Raw genomic sequence first — 20,265 nt, forward strand, 5'->3', positions numbered from 1 at the left:
TGCAGGAAGGTGTACTGCAATTTACACATCATGTAGAAGGGCATCCCTTTTATTTTTCTGCAACCTTCTTCCTGATATTTCACTCAATGGCCCTAATTTTAGCATTTTGAGAATTTAGAAGTTGTGGATGCCCCATAACTGGAAACATTCAAGGTATGGCTGGACAGGGCTCTGAAAGCAAACTGATCTAATTGAAGATGTCCTGACTTACTGCACACCATTCAAGCTTTTCTATGTCACATCATTCGCCTCTCTTCTAGTCTAGAAAATGTTACCAAGAAGCACCTTGGCTGTGGCTTAAATCTTGTCCTTCAAATGGGTCTCCTCCCCCTTCTTTGTCTTTCCTGTCCTCATGGAGCAGCATCTCTCCTCTCCATTTTCTAATAGATCCTGTCAGTGCCTTAGTAAGTCTATCACCTCTGCACACCAATTTCCTAACTAAAGTAGGAATTTGTCCCTCTTTGGGTAAGTGGTCACAGCTGGGTAAACTACGAGGTTCTTTTTCTCCCAGTCAGACTTTGTTCCAAAAAGATTTCCAGTCACGTACTCTTCCCTCCTGCAGCAGCCCCAAGAGGAGAACGCACAGGTACAGACAACACTCCTGTTTGTAAAAGGCCCTGTTGTTCCAAGCAGGTGAGGGACAGGAGGTACCAAACTGGCTAGAGTGCCTCCTTGCACCCTTCCAGACATTGTGCTTCCAATCCTGCTCCTTAGATGCCAAATTCCTGCCAGCAGAATGTCCTCATTCATGACTGCCACAAGTACAAACAGGACTCACAAAATAAATGGATTCAAACCTAAACCTAATCCCCAAACAGTGACACAAGCTATTTGAGTAATCCCTTATCTGTCAGGGCTGTGCTCCACTTCCTCTCCACATTTCCCACCAAAAAGGGCAGAGATGAGCACTGCAGTTCAGTTGTGGGAAGCTGCTGGCATGGAAGGAAGCTCCAGCTGAGCTTATAATGGAAACCACCTGCCCCTTGGCTATGACAGAACAGAATTTCTCATTTTATTCCCCTATACTCCTTACAAGACAGGAGATTTTCAGTGTCATGCTAGAAAAGGAAAGACAATTGCAAAGGATAAATGCATACAAAGGAGGTTAAAAACAAAAACCTAGTCTCTCTTTTTTTTTTTTTTTTTTTTTAATAGTTGGTACACTCAGCACCTTGGTGGGTTAGTAAAGCAAAAACATATAGTGCAAAATGCAATGGAAAAGAAAGTGAGAGTTATTACAGCAATTTCTTTTTATCTCAAGATAATGTCATCATTGCAGACAATAGGAAAAAAATGTCCATCTGCTTTCAATAACCAATGTGTTGTTGGCCTATCAACGTCCCAATATGGGTTACCAAAGCATGAACTAAGAACTAAGCACAACTGGCATGAGTCCCTTCACCCTTTCCCCACCTCAGATATATTTTCCAGTTTGGATGTCATACAGAGCACATTGAAAGTTAAGATTCCATGGAAAAATGCATTGTTTTGGGTCTCAGACTTTGTTGATTAAATGCATTTGCTCAGTCTTTGAAAAGTAAAAAATAAAAGTAAAATCAGCTGCAAGAAAGAGGCACATGAAAAAAGCCTTGCCACTCTACAACTGGTGACAGAGCAGATTATATCCTCTTCTTTTTAAACCAGTATCACAGTACCAAGGCATGAAAGCAAGAGGGACCATGTTTATTAGAGAGGACGCCCTGTGGAATAGAGTGTCACAACATTTTGAGCTAAGTCAGGTGGAGATCATTAAGCAAAGATCATTTGGGGGGACCTAGCAGCAAGCTCCGAGGCTCTCAATGTCATCAAAAAGATGGTGGAATGTAACTTACAACTAAGAAGGAGAAGTACCAGGCAAAGAGATACGGTCTCTTAACAAGATTCACCCTGCAGTCTCAGTGTCATATAGTATTTTCTCCACACTCTCCTGAGCTGTTGTGGAGTGTTGCTATGTGCTATTGAATACTTACCACATTCCACCCCAGGGGTGGCTCCCTTTCAGTACTGGGTGAAGTGATCTTATTTAAACATTACTTAGCTCACAGGAGTGCTGTGAAACTTAATTAAATTAATGCCTGCAAAGTGCTTTGAGGTTCTCAAATGAAAGGTGCTACAGAAATCCAAAGTACTATTAGTGTTTCTAAGGATAGATGAAGCAGTTTGAATAAACTAAAAACCTACATAAATCTTTCCTCAAAGTAAAAGTTTTGAAGTATCGGTTAACCTGGTTTTTAATTTTGTTTTCATTTTCAAGACCTTTACAATTCCTAACTTCACTTTCAATTTAAATAATCATTTTAGAGCTACACAAGACAAAGCATACTAATATCTCATTCATTTACAGCTTTAACTTTAGCCCACTTAAAAAGGCGCACTCAATACTTCAAACCTCATCACTGTTGAAGAAGATAGCTGCCTTTTACCTGTAATCCACTCTGCAGGCAACTTTATTAGATACAAAATATCCAGGTCCTGGATCTTCAGTGAGTTGACAGTTTTGCAATTAGCAATCAATTGCTATTGGAGAGTTAGCTCCAGTCTCTAACTGTCCTGAGTAACAATAGCACGATGAAAGGAAAATGCAAGCCACAACTACCATCGTCCCCTTGAGTCTACAGACAGGAGAAACAATTGTTTTCAGAGAAGAAAACAATAGCTTGGAGAGATGGGGTTTTCTCCTCAGCCTCCTTGACTGCATTTAGAATAATACACTTTTTCATATGTTCAAACTAGGACATTTAAGAGGTCCTAGCCCTAGTCTCCTTTTTTTAAAAAAATAAAAAAATTATAATCAAAGGGCTCTGTTAACATGAAAACCAAGGCCAGCCATTTACATGGCACGTAGCTGAAAACTATATAAGAAATGCATTTCTAAAAAGCATAAACACAGAGAATTATTAAAATCATGTCACAACATGTAAAACTTGTACTCAAACAGTAATTAAATCCCAGAAAACTCATGAAAATGTTCATTCTCATGAAATTCCCATCTTACTTCCTGGGTCAAAACAATATGAATAAATATTCTAAACAGAAAACTGTAGAAATCAAGCTTTTAATTCTTTTGAGATTTGTCTGTCACCATTTATTTCCTTTGCAGTCTGGAAACGAGGGAAGGAATGCTGAAACTCTGTCACCTGCAAGAAAGTACTGAAGGATGTGGGTACATAAAACGATATGGTTACTCCATTTCAGTATCACTTTATTCAATGCAGACCAAGAGGAATTTTTATTGATTCGGTGCACTTTGGGGGTTTGGCATCTAGTTACAGGTTGTATAACACTGCTGTGAGAAACCATTTTTGAGTATGCATGAGTGCTTGTGACTACTTTTATGTTAGGTAACTACACAGGAACAGAGGAGGCTGTGGTCAAAAGGAAGGAAGTCCCAATCGCTGCCCTATATATATTCACTCTAATTGCCATCTGCATATAAAAAAATATGTGCTCAGTTTGAGTAAAACCACATAGAAAACACCCATTCTCTTGAAAAAGCACAAGAATACCAGCATCAAGCAAGATAATATAGTGCACAGAATGTGCACTATACGACAATGCAATTTGACAAGCAAATAAACATCCACCAGCCTAAAGACTGATCCAGCTGCAGAGTATTCTGCTCACATGCAACCACAGAAGTCAGATCTGGTGACTGCACCAGCGTATACACACCAAAACCATGCCACAACTTCCATGGCGAACTCACCCTTTCAGAGCCTGGCACGTATTTTTGTTACCTGTGTTGCTTACCACCATGGGGTAGGAACAATTCGCATACAGATATCCATTCATCCAGAGCAAGAACACATCTAGGACATTCTCCTCACTTAAGTCCTTATATGTTCACTAGATATTTTCTTTCAAATACTTAGCCATCTCTTTTCTGGAAACTGCAATAGTTTCTTCTCTGTTGCCTACTCTCTGGAAGCTCTGCAATATTAATAACCATCTGTAAACAGTTATTAAAATTTTAGAGCTTCTAGAGAGAAGGCAACTGAGTGCAATTCCTCCTCAATTCCTTTCATACATGGCACTTTAGGTCTTGTCTACATCTCCTTATTTTCTGCCCCAGACTACAGTTCAAAAAGTCTTTAAAGGCCCACTGTTTCAACTCCCTTTAAAGTTACACACTTTTCAAGTGGAATCCTTCTTAATTCAGTAAGATCTTCTTCTTTCCTAAGGAACTTGGATATAGTTATTTGGCATACCTGAAATGCCCACATTACTACATTATCCCAGCTATCCTTTCCTCTGCTGTAACTTTTCTCTCTCAGTGTTCTTCCCTCTTTTAAAATAACATGCATTCCTTACACAGACCTAAAATTATTTCCTGCAGCTATTCCAGAAATTTTAAACAGTTATTTTTGCAGTTTAATATAAACAGTATTTATACAATGCCTTTTATCCAAAAAGCTTGAAGAACTTAACACTTTAAGCTAAGTTTTACCGTATCATCGGGAACTGCCTCTTTATTTACAACTCTCTTCCCTCTGGGCAAGTAAATCTATATCCACATTACAGAACCAGAATCTAATGCAGCAGGGACCAGAAAAGCCTATGGGCTGGCTTCACCCTTGGCTGAAGCTCGTTAAAGTATGGGCTGCAGCCCAGAATGAAGGTCCACCCTTCCTTCTCCTCCCTCCTCTTGAGTCCCTGCAAACAGGGCTCACACAGCCAAATGAGGCAATCGATGACACTGCTGAAAATAGATCTTTTCTTTTGTCAGGTTGGTAATTGTCACAGCTCAGCTCAGCTCAGCTGACCATCCCACCATGGTCATGTCACCACAAGGCAGAGAAAACTCATGGCTAAGAGGCAAGCACAGCTCCTGCTCCTTTCAGGAGGAGTTTGAATTTAAATGATTCAGATGCCTGTAAAACTGCAGCCACAGCGTAGAGACAGGCAGATGGCTGCTCTAAGGAGTCATTAATACAAAATGGAGTGCTTAACTCTTGTCTCTTACTCCAGCTGCTTGTTTCCATTCTTCCTCGTGCTGGTGCTAAGACCAACAGACTTCACAACTGAATTATCCCATAAAGGAAAGCTAAAGTGATACAAATCGCAAACATTTATTTTCTGATGGTTTAGTAAACAAAGTGCTAGCACATGGGCAAGGCAGGAGCAGGAGAAAGGGGAACAATCTCCTCTTTCCAGCAAGGAGTGATCCTGGAGCAACTTAGTCATCTCATGTAACTCCACGCTAGAGGAAAGGGCCACAAGCTAGAGTGTTGAGAATTAACCAGAAATATGTACAGCCTGTGTAGTGCTGTACTTGCAAACACTTCAGGCTTTTATCTCAAATACCCTTAAAGACCTTTTGTCCAATCATTGTTTGCCAGTATTTGTAGACTTCCTGCTTTCTTTCTTAACCTCTTAGCTTTTAATTTCTTAGAATTCACCAGTTAAGCTCTGCTGAATATTAGCTGACTCTTGCATTCCCTAGTTACCCAAACTCCAAAACACCCTATTCTCTATGTATAAATCCCCTTCATCTTCCATTACTGTTGTATCTTTTACTAAATTTCTTCAAAATACTTCTCATAGTAAAATGCTGTCCTTCTTTTAACTTGTTCACTGGAAGTGGAATTTGCCCAGTTATACTTCCTATTACAATTATGTCCTTCCTTAACAGCTCTGAATTTCCAGCCCTCACCTTGGAGCTAGCTCTCAGAAGATTCAGTTTGTTCTCTCTGCTAGTGAACAAATTCCGCCTCTTTCCTAACCCAAAAAACAGGCAGCAGTTGTGTTGTACACACCACAACAGAATCTCATCCCAAGAATAACACACACACAAGTCAATAGGGACCATACAGCTACCAAATGATGCATTTATTGTAAAAAGAGGCTGTCAGTCCTCCATCAAAAATGTGTGACAAACATCACACCATAAGTAAGTTTTAAATTTAATTTCACCTTCTATCTATGGGCTCTCCACCTTACATTTAGATCTAATTAGACTGCGTTATAAGGCAGTGCTGAATGAAAAACTGTGTAAAAAGGGACAGAATAAGAGCTGAGCAATATCCCCAGTAGAAGGACTTGATCCCATGAGGTTCTGAATGCCCAGAAGTCCAACGCATTTAATGTGAGGGTACCAACTGAGCAGTAAATAAATGTACTGCCTCAACAACAACATGCCACCACTGATCTGAACAAAGTTTATATGCCAGGCTGTATAGCTCTGCTCCCATGAATCTCTAGAGACTCAATTTACAAGGATGCTTTTCCAGAAAACAGTAGATAATCTCTTGCCTACATGGCACAATCACTCACAAAAAAGCAGTTGTGAAAACCTCTCAGGACTGCTCCAGCTACAAGAACCTGTGTTTGCCCTTAACTGTAAACTCTTGACCAGTCCTAAAGCAATAATGAGAACGACACAGTTGTGTAAAGTTAGACACACAGGCTATTGCAGACATCTTCAGAGAATAGGATGCAGATTTCTTTAAAGAATTATGAAAAAACATTATTTTAATGCAAGAATGCAATATGCTTTATCATTTTCGTTTTAATTTAAGGGCAGTTTAGGTTACTGTGCTTTCTTACACAACTGTCATGCAAAGAACAAAACTCCAACTCACTGTCAGCTTAAGAAGCTCCCCAAAACCCATCTTAATACATTACTACTAAGAGGACAAATTGGCCATTCTGTCAACAGAGAACACCAAGAAGTTGACTAGTCTCCTTACAAGATGGGCAAAGATGAAATGTGGTGAATATGCAGCTGATGAAGGAAATGCATAGTGAAAACTCTTCAGGACGGTACTCAGTCTGCTAGCAGAGGGCTCTGCCTTGCTAGATGCCAGAGCTCAAACAAAGCCTTTGATGAAATCACAACTACCCTTGTCTCAGTTTCACAAAAAAAAAAAAAAGACTGTGGACAGTTTAATTATCACAGAGCCATTACCATCAGCGGCAGTTTCATAATCTTGAAATGCTGCCATTTTCAAAAGCCATTTGCCTGAAAAAAATCCTTAAAACACAAGAGGCTGTCATACTGTCCAAACAATAGAGCAATTCTTATACAATCAGACGCCACAACTAATTATTCAAAACAAAAACACCCCCCCTATTTTTAAATAAGGGAACAAAGGATGTAAATTTTATCCAGAAATATTAGATTTTAAAAGGAGTAAAAATATCCAAAAATCAAAACAGATGAACACTGTAGACTTGCCTTTCTTTCATGCTTGTACACACACAAAACTGTTTCTGGGCTAAGGAATGATTCTGGGTTAAAGGAATGAGTACATACACTGTTCATGTTCCTAACAAACGCAATAAAAAATAATAAGTAATAAAAGCAAACTGTAGGAGCTGTTTTGGTCACTTTCACTTACATTTCAAAGGAACTGCCTGCTTCTTTCACACTCTATCTTATTCAGGTTAATCAAACTGTATTTTATTTTTTCTTTGACACCTATAAAAATTGCTCCGATAAAGTGCCTATTAAGATAAGTGTTTCAGTGTTCTTTTTTCATACCATTAGTCACAATTTCCTAATGCTGATATTTTGCCAGGATGACAGAGGAAGCAGTTACAAATGCAAGTGATTAGTATGTGTGTGAGTGCCTTGACACACAGTTTTGGTCACTTACTAATACAAATACTGAGCTGGCCTAAGGGCATCTTTGTGTCATTTTCCATTAATAGAAAAATCTGAACCCTTTGTAGCAAGTTGCTACTAAGCATTATGTCCTTGACTTCTATTGAGTTAACTTTTCAAACATCTGATGTTTGTTATTCATTTTGTACAGCATTTGGACGTTCTAAAAACCACAGTAATCAAAGCAATATGCGCATTGGAGAATGTTCTTTTTGTTAGTCTATACTGGTCATATATCAATCATCTGACTATACAGAGACTGGATGAAGTTCAGCTCTTTTTTTGCCTTTTTTTTTTTTTACAATACAGATCCATATGTAACAATTATGTATGCAAATAGTGCCCAAACACATGGGAAAAAACCAACACAGACAGATGGGAAAATCCTCAGCCAGTTGAACTGAGTAGGGCCAGAATTACATTCCTAAAATTTTGGCTTAAGAAATCCTGTTTGAGAAGGTAAAGAGTCCAAAATGCTGGAGTTTATGAAGAGGAGACTCAGAGACTGGAATAAAAACACACTGGCAAGATTGGAAGACAAGTTAGGAGCAGCTAGAGAGGAACCGCTGCAGGAAAAGCACAAGTCTGAAAGGACAGTTTAAAAGCAATGAAATGAGAGGATGAAAATGGGTGATTCAGACCGGAGTCAGTAATTAAGGGAAGCAAATAAAACCGGTGGCTGTCAATAGAGGAAACAAGAGATGTATCTACTTTGCAGACCAGTTTATTTGACATAGTTGAGTGGAAGGAATATGGTTATTGGTTGTCAGAAGGGGTTTGTAGAAGTGCCTTAAGCAGCTCAGTGGTGGGTTTGATCCAAGTCTGAAGTGGGCATACAGGCCAGACTTCTCACTTCTGTCCGCACTATACTTGAAGGTGAGGTTCCATTGCCTGGGGATTTCAGAGGTCTGCATGGTACATGTGGAGAATGGATACAACAAAGGGAAACAGAACTAGTCTAAGACTTGAAAACAATCAAGTGAATCAAGTGACAGGAGCAGACTGAAGAAAAAAGGCTTGCACCTGGAAGCTGCAAACACCAAAACTAGCAGCTCCTCTTTCCAAGGTGGCTAACCTGCATTAAGGCTGAAAGAAATCCTTTGGAAGAAATCCAAAAGGATTTCTCCTGCTACATGAGGGCCCTGGCATTGGTGGTCACCTATGGTCCAAGAGAATATTTTTCTGGTGGACCTGAAATGGGAACAAGGCAAGAAAATTTTCTTTGCTTTATTCTTCTGACCTGGCTCCTTTTTCTGGAGTCTCTTAAACCAGCAGCAAAGATGCGTAAGGCAGCTTCTACAAAAATACATCAGTGGGGATCCATGGAAATCAGCTATGTTACCAAGACATGCCTTCCTTGATTTTAGCTAGATGCTGTCTCGCTTCATCAGAAGAAGAAAACTGTTTCTTCCTCCTTCAGTGCCTGCTTTTTCTTTTTCTCCCTAACAGACAGAAAACGAATGTATAAAGTAATTTAGGAAAGGTGTTCTGCACTATGTACATTATCTTTATAGGATACATAACAGCCCATGAGTAACAACTCTGAAGATGACTTTAGCTCACATCCGCATCCAAGTAAGGTCTGCACAGCCAGCAATATGGGGAACTCAAAGGTCACTTCAGTGGCATCCCCTTCCACTGCCAGAGCAACTTTCAGCTCTTCTCTGAGCAAAACAACCATGTCTAGTGCAAAATGTTTTAAACTCTGTGTAGATGTAAAGGCAGAGAGAAAAATAATCCCTTCACGTCCATGGAATCAGTTAAGGAAGGGATAAATTACAAAACAAATTCTAGATGTAACTAGAGTTGAAGTGAGGTGAACTAGTAAACCAGCAAGGTACTGCTGGCATCCTGTGAGACATTTCCATGAAGTCTGACTTCTTTTTTTCCTCCTTAGGAGACACACAGAAAGGCTGTTTAAGCAGCATGCGGAGCCCTAACTAACCATGTTCTGAACACAGTCAAACACTTGGGAGTCTCAGTGGCTGCCACTACACAAACAGGGAAAGCAGACTGGTGTGGCAGGAGATTGCTTATACGTGTAGCAAAGTACTTGGATGTAGCAGCCATTGCATCAATGTCACCTGCAAGAAGGTTTTTGGGATACTCTGCTTGGCAGTTTTGATTGGCCCTGCACTGAAGCAGAAAGCACAACAATGTCTGCGTGCCTGGGTGTGTAACTTCCAAGAGAAGGTAAAATACAGCACAGAGACTATCTCAACAATCCTGATAACAGCGAATTTATTGAACGTAAAATAATACACCATGATATAGGTGAAATGTAATTTAGACCATCAGTCTTCTACAGAATTCATCTGTGTGTTAACTGGACTTATAGACAGCAGGAAGAAAGATTATTTGGAAGGATACCACATTAAACAACAGAACAAATGCATAAAAAAATATGCATCCTTTATTTGGGACTTGGCATAAAATTGAACGGAGGGAGAAACACCGCCATACATTGTTGACAGAACAGAAATGTATTTAACACTTCTTCGGTCTTATATAAATAGTAAGCTTATTCTATGAAGATTTATGACACTAATTCCACTAGATTATTTATTTTAAATGAGGTATTTAAATCAATTCACAAATGGATTGTTCCACGCCAACTTGGATAGCTCACAGGCACTGTACAAGGATTTTAACATAGTAGCCCTTTTGGCAGGGGAGGGGAAATAGCCATGTTTTTCCTTCCCCACCAAAAAAGGCTTTTCTATTAGAAATATAAACTCAAATCCAGGGTGACAGCTCATCTCTCCCTAAATCTAGGCATGTTTTTTTTAAAGGCCTATGAAATTATAAAGAGTTAGGAATTATATACAAAATAAAAATATGACAGAAAGGAAAGCTTTCATCTCTCATGGAAGCAAAGACTGTTTTTGTTGATACATATGGAAAAAATTAGGCCCAATTATATGTTGTGCTTTGGCACTGTGGTTCCAACTTCACCACAGGCTTATTTTTTTCACAGATATACCATTACAGCCAATTCTACCCTTGAACATTTGAACTCAAACCTTGTAACACAGGCATTTTTGTTGCTAGATTACTTGTACCCTAGATGAAATGTTCTGTGTTACCGTCGTCCTATATTTAGAAGTTAAAAAAGGGTTATCTGTATAGATTTCAGAGAACATATTTATAAAAATATAGTAAGATTAAAACATCTTGTGAATAAAGCACACTTTATTGCAGGATAATATCTTGGTTTATAAATTAGATTGTAGAGAGACTGCGTGTGATGTGGTAAGAGACAGAATAATAGATATCATCAGAGAGACAGAGGAAAAAGTTATCCTAAAAAAAGAAATCTGCATAATTTTTAAACACGACAGATGAGGGAGAGGAAGCTATGAAGAAGACAAGATTGTAACTGTCAAGGGAATGACAGAAAGGACATAAAGGGTAAAAGACAAAAATCTGAGGTTTACAGTAGAAAACTTTTATGAGAATTGTCTTAATTGTCACTTAGGAATGACAATTAACAAAATTCAAAAATAGGCATTTTTAATTTGTAATAAACACGCAACTAAAGGCCTTGAAAACACAAATATTCATTTTTAGCTCTGCAGCTCTTTTGGAAACAGTGACATAATTTACAAATCGAAAGAATTTGAATAAGCACTAGTTCATTTATTTCATAAGTATCTCTGTTGCTAAGTCCTTATATAAATTTAGTGATATTTCATTATTTGAACAGAGAACACAGACATGGCTATCTTAAAATTCTGCATCAAACATCTCTCTGTAATATCTGTGAAGATCATTAGTCATAGCTGGGCTAAAGACACAAGCTCCCCAAAGATCACAGGCATAAGCAAACACAGCCTGGCTGTCTGTAACCTGGGAGAATAAAATGTCAGAGCAGGCAAGCCATCAGCCATCTATCTGTGGTATTTCCTAAATGCCTAATATACCTCAATATACAATGTCACCTAACTGAAATACTATAACTTTAATTGGTTCTTCCTGTACTTAGACAAGAATGAGCATTATGCACAGAAAATGGAGAGGGACATAAAGGACAAGGGAGAAATATTAAATGGAAACATAATGCATATAATGAATACTAATAAATTGAGCTATTGTGCCTTGCAGGGGAGGACACTGAAGTTCTCCCCCAGCCAGACAGCCAAGACTGCTGCAGAAATAGGAAAGAATTCTTTTCAAATGTATTAACTTCTAAAACAACTACATGAATACTACAGGAAAAATTCCTGCAGATTCAGATGTTTCAATTAAATCTTAAAATTACCAATACCTCTTCAAGAATCAGTCAATTACATATCCCTCATTTTAGAAAGAGCAGGAGAAAAACTGAAAGTGACTAAATGTATCCAACATTTATCCAGTATTTGGATAGACAGGGATTTTTTGACATATTTTTCTGATGCTCGTTTAGGACATGTAATTTATTTTCTTAAAAATTAATACTGTCCACAAACATCAACAAAAGAAAACATCAATATTATTAAATAGTTTGTGAACTTAATTGGTTTGTTTGAAATGAACTCCAACCATCTTGAAAATACCAAAGATGCTTTTGTGAATACAGTGCCCCTTCCAGTCTTTCACAGGAAAATACATTTACTGTTGATATCTGCAATCTTGACAATATGGATAATGACATTCTGATAAGATCATGTCGTCTGGGCACTGCAAAATTACGTAGTTCTGCTACAGGTTTTCCATTACATGTACAAAGACAAGAATAAGCTGCAAATTTTGAAGCAAGTAACCTATCAGGCTTATGTCACTTTTCCTCCACATTATTCAAGTAAAATTTGTGACTAAAACCTAGAGCTGGATAAATAGACTTGAACACAAACTTTGTAAGATTTTAGAACCACTGTTTAAAACAAAGCAAAATATGTATGACATTAATACAAAAAAAAAAAAAAAGAAAAAAAAAAAAAGAAAAAGTCTCTCAATATATCTATTGGTTTATTTCCTTACTTTCTATATTCCAATATTTCCATCTCCCAAAAACTCTACTACTGATTTTATGCTTTCATAGAATTTTGACTATACTAAATTAGGAATAAAAAAATTATAATGAAGAAGCAACTTTATTAAGACAAAATTATTAATGTAAATTATTATTATATATTTTATCTATAATAAAGATATACCAATATATATTTATACATATAGACATATATATATTTTATATATATATAATAAATATAATTGACCTGGCACACCAAATTTTTAAGAACACCATCATCTTTTATCTCCAACCTTATTGGTTCTTCTTCAAAACATATAACAGTAAATCAAATATTTTTGTAGAACTATTTTTTTCACTAACTAAAAATGAGATAGCACAGTAAAGAGTTACTAAATTAAATCAGTAATGCATCTTTTAAAGGTGTATACTCACATTAGAGCAGCCCCATCCTCTTACAGCACTGATTATTGACCCAGTGTTATTTGAAAAAAATTACACCATTTTACATTTTATGGTTTCCTGAAAAGTTTCCTAGGATGGTCTCTCATGAAAAACTCTTCATTTAGTAAGAGACCAAACTTTCTTGCAGTGGTCTTTCTTCAGTGAGACTGAAGAAGACCAAGGCAGTCAATCTACACAGTGCTATGGAATACCCGGTATATTTAAGTGTGGCAAGTGTAACACAATGGCTGTGTTACAATGACTCTCCACATGCCACTCTCACTTTCACAGAAAAATGCTGCGGGCTTTTTTCAACAAAATCTTCCCCTTCTGTTCACATGATGAAGTTAAACCCCAAAGAAACCTCACATTACTGCCACAGAAGTGAGGCAGTGCTCCACTAGCCGGATTAGCCTCATGCATCTGGGTTCATTCAGGAAAGTTAAAGTGATTAAGCAAAAAAGTTTGAAGACAAATGGATTAAATAACATTTGTTACATTTTTAGCACCCTGGTGGCACACTCCACCATGATCTGAATTCCAAAATGAGACCCTTCACAAGGGCATCCATCCAGTTTTGGTTTACATGCTTTATTTCTCAATCTTAAGTAAATTCACTCTCACTTTCTTAATCATCCCTCTATATACAAGCACTCTGGAAACAATTCACTGCAATTCTTTTCCTTTCCTCTGTCTCCACAGAGAATTATACAGGCTACAGTTTTAAAGAAAACACAGTTTACGAGTCAAAAAGACTGTTTGGGGAAATACAAAGTAGATGACAGATGTGTAATACAATATGGAACTTGCATATGTGTATGCAGGGGCATACAGGTTAAATTATTGCCTGATGGATTTCCCATGGCAGCAAAATATAGGCAGTCATTCTGACCTTTTAAAAGTTGTTCATTGGTGCTCTGGTGCTGAAAAACAATCATTAAAAATTATTTTCTGTAGTAAACAGATGGCTCACCTTTGCAAAGGAGCTCTCAGATGTTCTGTATAATGACTCCTATATTTCCTTACATCCCACCTGCTGGTAATAAGGTAAGGAAAAAAGCAAAATAGCTGTAGTAGCCCTAAGTCTGAGTAGGATCTTGCTGTCAGCTTTTCGGGTTTAGAACAGGTACGTGTAATTTATGATAGATATTAGAAGAATGACTTTGAACGCAACAGAGAAGCAAAGAGATCTATACTGCTCATGCACGTTAGGTCATGTAAATCTCTGGTAAGTCAGCAAAGGGCAATCAAAGAAAGTAACACAAATTTATTGGACAGATCTTCTGGGAGTTTTGCATGAGTAACATTCCTTCATTTTGGCCTGAGCAGGAAACCAAAATACAGCATCCTTAGGGTATTTCTATTACAAAGAGAAAATGAAGAGAAAGTTGCATGTTTCTTTGAAGCAAATTCTCACTAATGATATTATTTGCCTTTCACCCCAGATTTGGCCTCATCTTAGCTCAGTCTTTGCTTTTTCTGAGGCTCAATTTTCACAATTTTTTATCTCACAATTCTCCACAGATTCAGTTTGTTTGTCTTCCATGTATTTCCACAGAGACAGAGAAAGCTTATCAGGAATTTTAATGGGCACCTCTGTGAAGATGTGTCCCCAAAGTCAAACTACAAGCCTGCTACTGCGCCTCAGTGCTCTTTGGAACTGTTGGCTTGTGCCACCACATTGCCACTGCTGGTACCAGCAATGCTGGAGTAAAGCTTCCTGTGCTGAAGTCACATTCATTCCCCTGCCTAGACATGTAAGCATGTAGACAACATGCAGTAAGAAGCCCAAGTCCACACGTGTCTTGCTAAGAGTTAACATTAAGTGGCAAAATATCTCTGTTTCTTGGCAGGAAACAACTTTCACCCCTCACCTCCCATCTGACTCTGTAGAAGTCTTACTTCTTCTTACGCTTAATTTTAAACAAAACAAAACAAAACAAAACCAAAAACAAACAAAAAACCCCAACAACAACAACAAAAAACCACCAACAACCAACACTGAAACAACAAAGTCAAGGATTAGGATTTAAGTTTTTGATTGGGATTAGAAAAACACTGCTGAAGAACTGCTCTAAGATGTAAGATTTTGGGGCAAAATCAAGAGAAAACTAATTATCTTAAATTTACAGAAAAGTAAAATTCGATGTTTGCTGTTCACACTGCACCACACAACTACAAAATACAGCACTTGATGTCAACCAAAAGATGTCCACAGTTCAGACTGAAATTTACCACAGAGAGCTTCACAGCCCAGCTATGGAAGATGCTTTCTTTGAGATGCTCATTGAAGCTCAGACACTCTTACAATAAAAATTTGCAAATACTGCAGTAGTTTTTAGCGACTACCCAAATACTCTAATTTCACTGAAATTTACTGAAATCTGGACCTATCATGTTTTGGGAATTTACAGGAGGTGTTACAGACTGCATACACCTGATTTTGTAGTGAATGTTAGTTTACCTTCGATGACTAGTATCAGTAAGTGATTTTTCCAGATTCTCTGTAATTAATATACTTGCATCTATACACACATACTATTTTAATCATGGATTTACTAAATTTTTGAAGTAAAAAAAGTCCCTTTCTTAAGTTAACACTACCCCTTTGGTATGGCTCTGGAAAAAGACTACTTAACTAATCATTTCATTTTAATGATGCAATGAAAATACCACAAGGCTGTCCTTACAGTCCTAATTACTACTAAAGGGATCTATGAGGATACTTTAGAATATATTCATCCTGTACTCTATATACCATAAATTCAATTAGCAAGCTATATGTTAATATTTAGATTAATATACTTCAGAGAAATTAATTCTTCATTAGTGACAGGTATACTAAATACTTCATTCCTGTTTGTACCACTTGCCTCCCTAATTAAGATTTATTCCAGGGATTAATTTCAAGGCTTTGAAGTAACAAACGATTACCGTTGAGTAGCAAATAGAAGCAAGATTTAACAGTACATATATTTATCATTCTCAAGAAGTTAATATGAACAAGTCTGTCTATCTAAAATAAAAATATAGTTTGCTTTTCCAGACAGCAATCATCCAAGCTAGAGGCAACAGAAACTTTTAGGATTTCTTGCTTTATTGTCCCAGTTTATGTATTTTCCTATGTACTACATACCTCATGTCCCCATGGCTTTTTGGATTTAAGTTGTATTTAATTTTAAAAGGTTTCACACAACAGGACAAGTTTAAACATTCTAAATAATGAAATTACATCCACAGGAATTTCTGAAGCAACTAAAAAAAAACTATGCCCCAAATATGGGGCTTTATAGACTTAACCTAAGTTCTTCTCTGAAGAATTGTTGAAGGAATTGTCTTCCTCCCAGATTTCCTCATTCCATGAGGAGTCTGAATATGCTGTAAAAAATGAGCAGGTTGATTATTAACTGTAATATTCAAGATCAACATTAACAACTTCATTATTCGAGACTGACATCCTTAAAGTAGATTTGGCTTTTCTGAGTCTTTTTTCAAACTGTCAAGAAAAGAAACCATTTCACTGCAAATGTATAAAAGCTGCATTATTTCACTGTCCACCGGCACAGATTTCTTTTTCTCTTACATTCTATTTATAAATGAAAACAGATGAACTCAATAAAACATAAGTCCACAGAATTATGGCTTCCTTTATTCTAGTGGTAAAGAAGTTATACATAATTGGCACATAATTTTATCCAGTGGTTGAAACTTTTTCTCGAAACCAAAAAAGGAACCACTCTGTTTAAAAACCTGACAGTTTCACTTCAGTGCAATCCATCATATTCTCTGATGCTAGTAAATGTGGGTTGACTAAACAGCACCTACATACCACATTTCTTGATACTCAGGAGAGTTTCTCTTTTTCAGTCTCAAATCTAAAGTCCACAGCATCACAGTGGACCAAGACAACCATTTCCTTATCAATAACGAAGACAGTGTGGCTTAAGAAAATGGAGGCCAAATTCCCCTTTCATATTAATGTTATCAGGAAATTGAATTCCATTCAACAGAAAGCAGAACTTCGCCCTCTGTTATGCCAATATAGTATTAGTGAAACAAACCTCTCTAAACATTTCATTGTTTTATGTCAAGTTTTACTTCAGGTATATACTAGAGCTTAACATTTTGATTTCCTGACAACACCCAGACAGCAAAAGCCGCTTTGTATTTTCATTTGGTTACTTCTGGGTAAAACAATCAATTACCAAATCTTTACATGTTTCATGAGTAGGAAATAACTAAAAAGTGACTGACCCAAATATATGGCAGTGCACTGTGTTTTGGAGACCTTAACAAAGTAAAAGTAAACATGGAAGGTCCTCCACACTAGCTCCAGAAGACAGGCCAGATCTTCAGCTCACATAAAATCAGCAAAATCCATTGACTTCAGTAAAACAGCACTGATTTTTACATGGAATGAATTTCTGGGGGTTTAGTAAAGGCACAATTTCTTTCAAAGCATGAGAACACGATCATACAGACACACTAATAATGTTAATGTTTCATTTGTTACCAGCTTTAGTTTTATCTAGCAATTGACTTCATTATGTGGAGAATGGGGGGGGGAAGAGGGAGAGTAGGATTCAGCTCATCACTGGTAATTATGCAAAATTAGGCGTCTGCTCCAATAGTACAAAAGAGTCTCCTTTGACAGATAATGGAGAAAGGAATTCACAGCCACAGACTAATCCATATCCTTATCTATTATCCTTACGTAAAACATCTCTCTTAGAGCATGTTGATATTTCACCCTATCTTACGTTCCTGCATACTCTGCAGTCCAAGTAGTGAGCACTGATCACATATCTGACTTTGACACTGTAATTATGAAAAGTTGCTGATTTGGCTATTTCATTTTTTCTTTTTCTTAGCATACCTCATACTGAAAGACAAATTAATCATAGTGCAGAATGCACATATTAGCTGCTACATTATGAAATAGCAATTATCAGAAATTCACTTTTTTTAAACTATGTGGAACCATATGAGTTGTAAATAGACAGGATATGTAGCACTGATGTTTTTCAACAAATCCTTGAAGATAAGTTCCCTTAAAATTACAATGCAGTATTGTTTCCATCTTAAACTACAATATACTTAAAGCATACAACCACCTTGAAAAAAAAATTAAATGGGAAGAGGTTATAAATTACAATTCAGTTATTAGCTCAAAGTTCTTTCCATCACAAGATCATACAGAATAATTCTTCCCTTTTTAGCCTCTCATACCATTCAAAAGAAATTCGTTCTGGAAATTTTTAATGCTATGAATAAGTTTGTGTGTATACATAGAGAAATTCTACTTTTCAAGTCACTTAGATCACTCAGCCAAAGACACAATGTTTTATAATGCACACCTTGTTGTGTGCTGTAACTTGCACAAAAATATTATTCATACAAAGTTTGTAATAACATACTTTTAGCATTATGATAATAAACATTGTTAACAAATGTTCTATAGTTGGCGAGAACAGTACTCCACCTTACCCTAGCTACTAGTCTTACAGAAAAAAGTTTCACTTCTAATAGTTCTAAATCCAGAAGATTTTAGAAGTGTTTTTGTGAAAATACTTGGAAATAAAAATTACCAGAGAAGCAGAAAAGATAAACACAAAAAGAAGAAAAGTAGCATTAAAAATCTGAAGTATTATGTTACAGATCAAACTAAAATTAGAACTCATCAAGTAGTTTTCAATAGACTTTTTAAACTTTAAAATGCAAATTTTCCCAATTCAAAAACCAAGGAATACAAAACTGCCTCCAGGTAGAGGATACACTTCGAAAAGACGAGTCTTTAAGTCAAGAGCTGAATTCCACTATTTCCCCAGCTACCTGGGCATTCCCTGCCTATCAGTATATTGGCTCCTTGGAGGTGGTTGACTCATTCTATGCAACATTTTTTATTACTAAAATTCACTGAAGCAAAGACAAGAAGTCAAAAATCTCTATTTCCTAAGGGAACTCAATGGCACAACCCTTCACTGTGGTCTTTCCCTCTCGTCAATATTTTATTTGAAATGAAACTATTTCAACAGAAGAGACTGAAAAAAAATCACTTCAAAATTATCACCATGGCTAATGGTGCAAACACATTCATCTGTGTCTTAAGAGAGCCATGGTCATGCCTCTGCTTAGGTGAGTCATTAAATATCTCAAAACACACCCATAGGCACAATTCAAATTGATTTTTCTCATTAAAGTTACTTTGAAACTAAAGCCATCTAAAAGTAAACAGTAAAGAATAACTAGCACTACAGAATCTACTGAAGGCATTTAATTAAGCAGGCACACCTGGATTTTGCACGGTGAACCAGTCCTGTCCCCTAGCTTCTGCCCTTGGTGGGGAAGCTCCAGCCCTGGCCACCTGAACTGGCTCCAGTTCGCTGGTATCCTTCCTTTCCAGAGGTCCCAGACTGGATGCAGTACCTACATGTGGCCAAGTGTATCCAACAGGAGCCAAGTGGAGGGGGGGGAAAATATGTTCTCTCAACCTACAGGCTGTGTTCCTGCCCCTCAGGGCTCAGTGCTGTTCTCCATCTCTGCCAGGACATGCTGGGGACTCAGCAACCTGTCCAACCTCTGCAGGCCCTTCTCAGCCACAGCTCCCAGCCAGCCCCTCCTGGATATCACTGCAAAGGGTTAATTCTTCCAGCTGCAGCACTTCACAGTATCCTTGCCAAACTGACAAAATTTCCTCTTGGCCCTTTCCTCCAGCCTGCTGGGTCTGTCCTGAATGGCAGCCCTGATCTTGAGGGTCTCAGCTGCTCACCCCAATTTCATGTAGTGCACACCTGATGAGAGCACACCCTTATCCTCCTCCTGATGGATGATAGAGCTGTTCTGTAACATTTAGTCACAGACAAATCTCATTTGTAACTGGCCTCCAGGCTGAGCGTGACTCAAAACTACTTTTTAGGCAGTTTTTTGCTCACCTACTTGTCCCTCCATTCCAGGCCACAAGGCCCCAGCTTGGACACTCCTTCTTTTTGGGTAGTTATAGTGCAGAGCTATGTTCTCATGTCATATGTTCTGTTTTATTCTTCAAAACTCACCAATTCCAAATGGTCAAAAAGGAGACCTAAGACGTGGAAGCCAAAGTTTCTTTAAGGAGTTTATCTTGCTACTGAGATATACATCATCATTTATATTCCAAAATATGATCTATCGTTTGGACAATTAATGATTTTAGAGTATTCCTTCAATTTGTCTAAATATTGCCATAGTAATTAATAAAATCATTGCCATAGGAATTAAGTACATG

The 20,265-nt window shown here is 37.5% G+C and overlaps 1 protein-coding gene across 5 annotated transcripts in view; it reads right to left on the reverse strand.

Moving 5' to 3' along the window:
- Positions 1-20,265, reverse strand: part of BBS9 (Bardet-Biedl syndrome 9) — a 286,026-nt gene that overhangs the window by 23,610 nt on the left and 242,151 nt on the right. For 4 of the 5 annotated variants that reach the window (XM_040068416.2, XM_040068389.2, XM_040068464.2 and 1 more), the window contains one exon: positions 16,263-16,382. The exons of the other annotated variant lie outside the window; for it this stretch is intronic. In XM_040068416.2, the coding sequence (XP_039924350.1) occupies positions 16,300-16,382 (83 nt within the window). In that variant the 3' untranslated portion in view covers positions 16,263-16,299. Of the gene's footprint in view, positions 1-16,262; positions 16,383-20,265 lie in introns of those variants that run through there. 5 annotated transcript variants of the gene reach the window in all.

This window comes from Hirundo rustica, chromosome 1 (assembly GCF_015227805.2).
Source record: "Hirundo rustica isolate bHirRus1 chromosome 1, bHirRus1.pri.v3, whole genome shotgun sequence".
Lineage (NCBI taxonomy): Eukaryota > Metazoa > Chordata > Aves > Passeriformes > Hirundinidae > Hirundo > Hirundo rustica.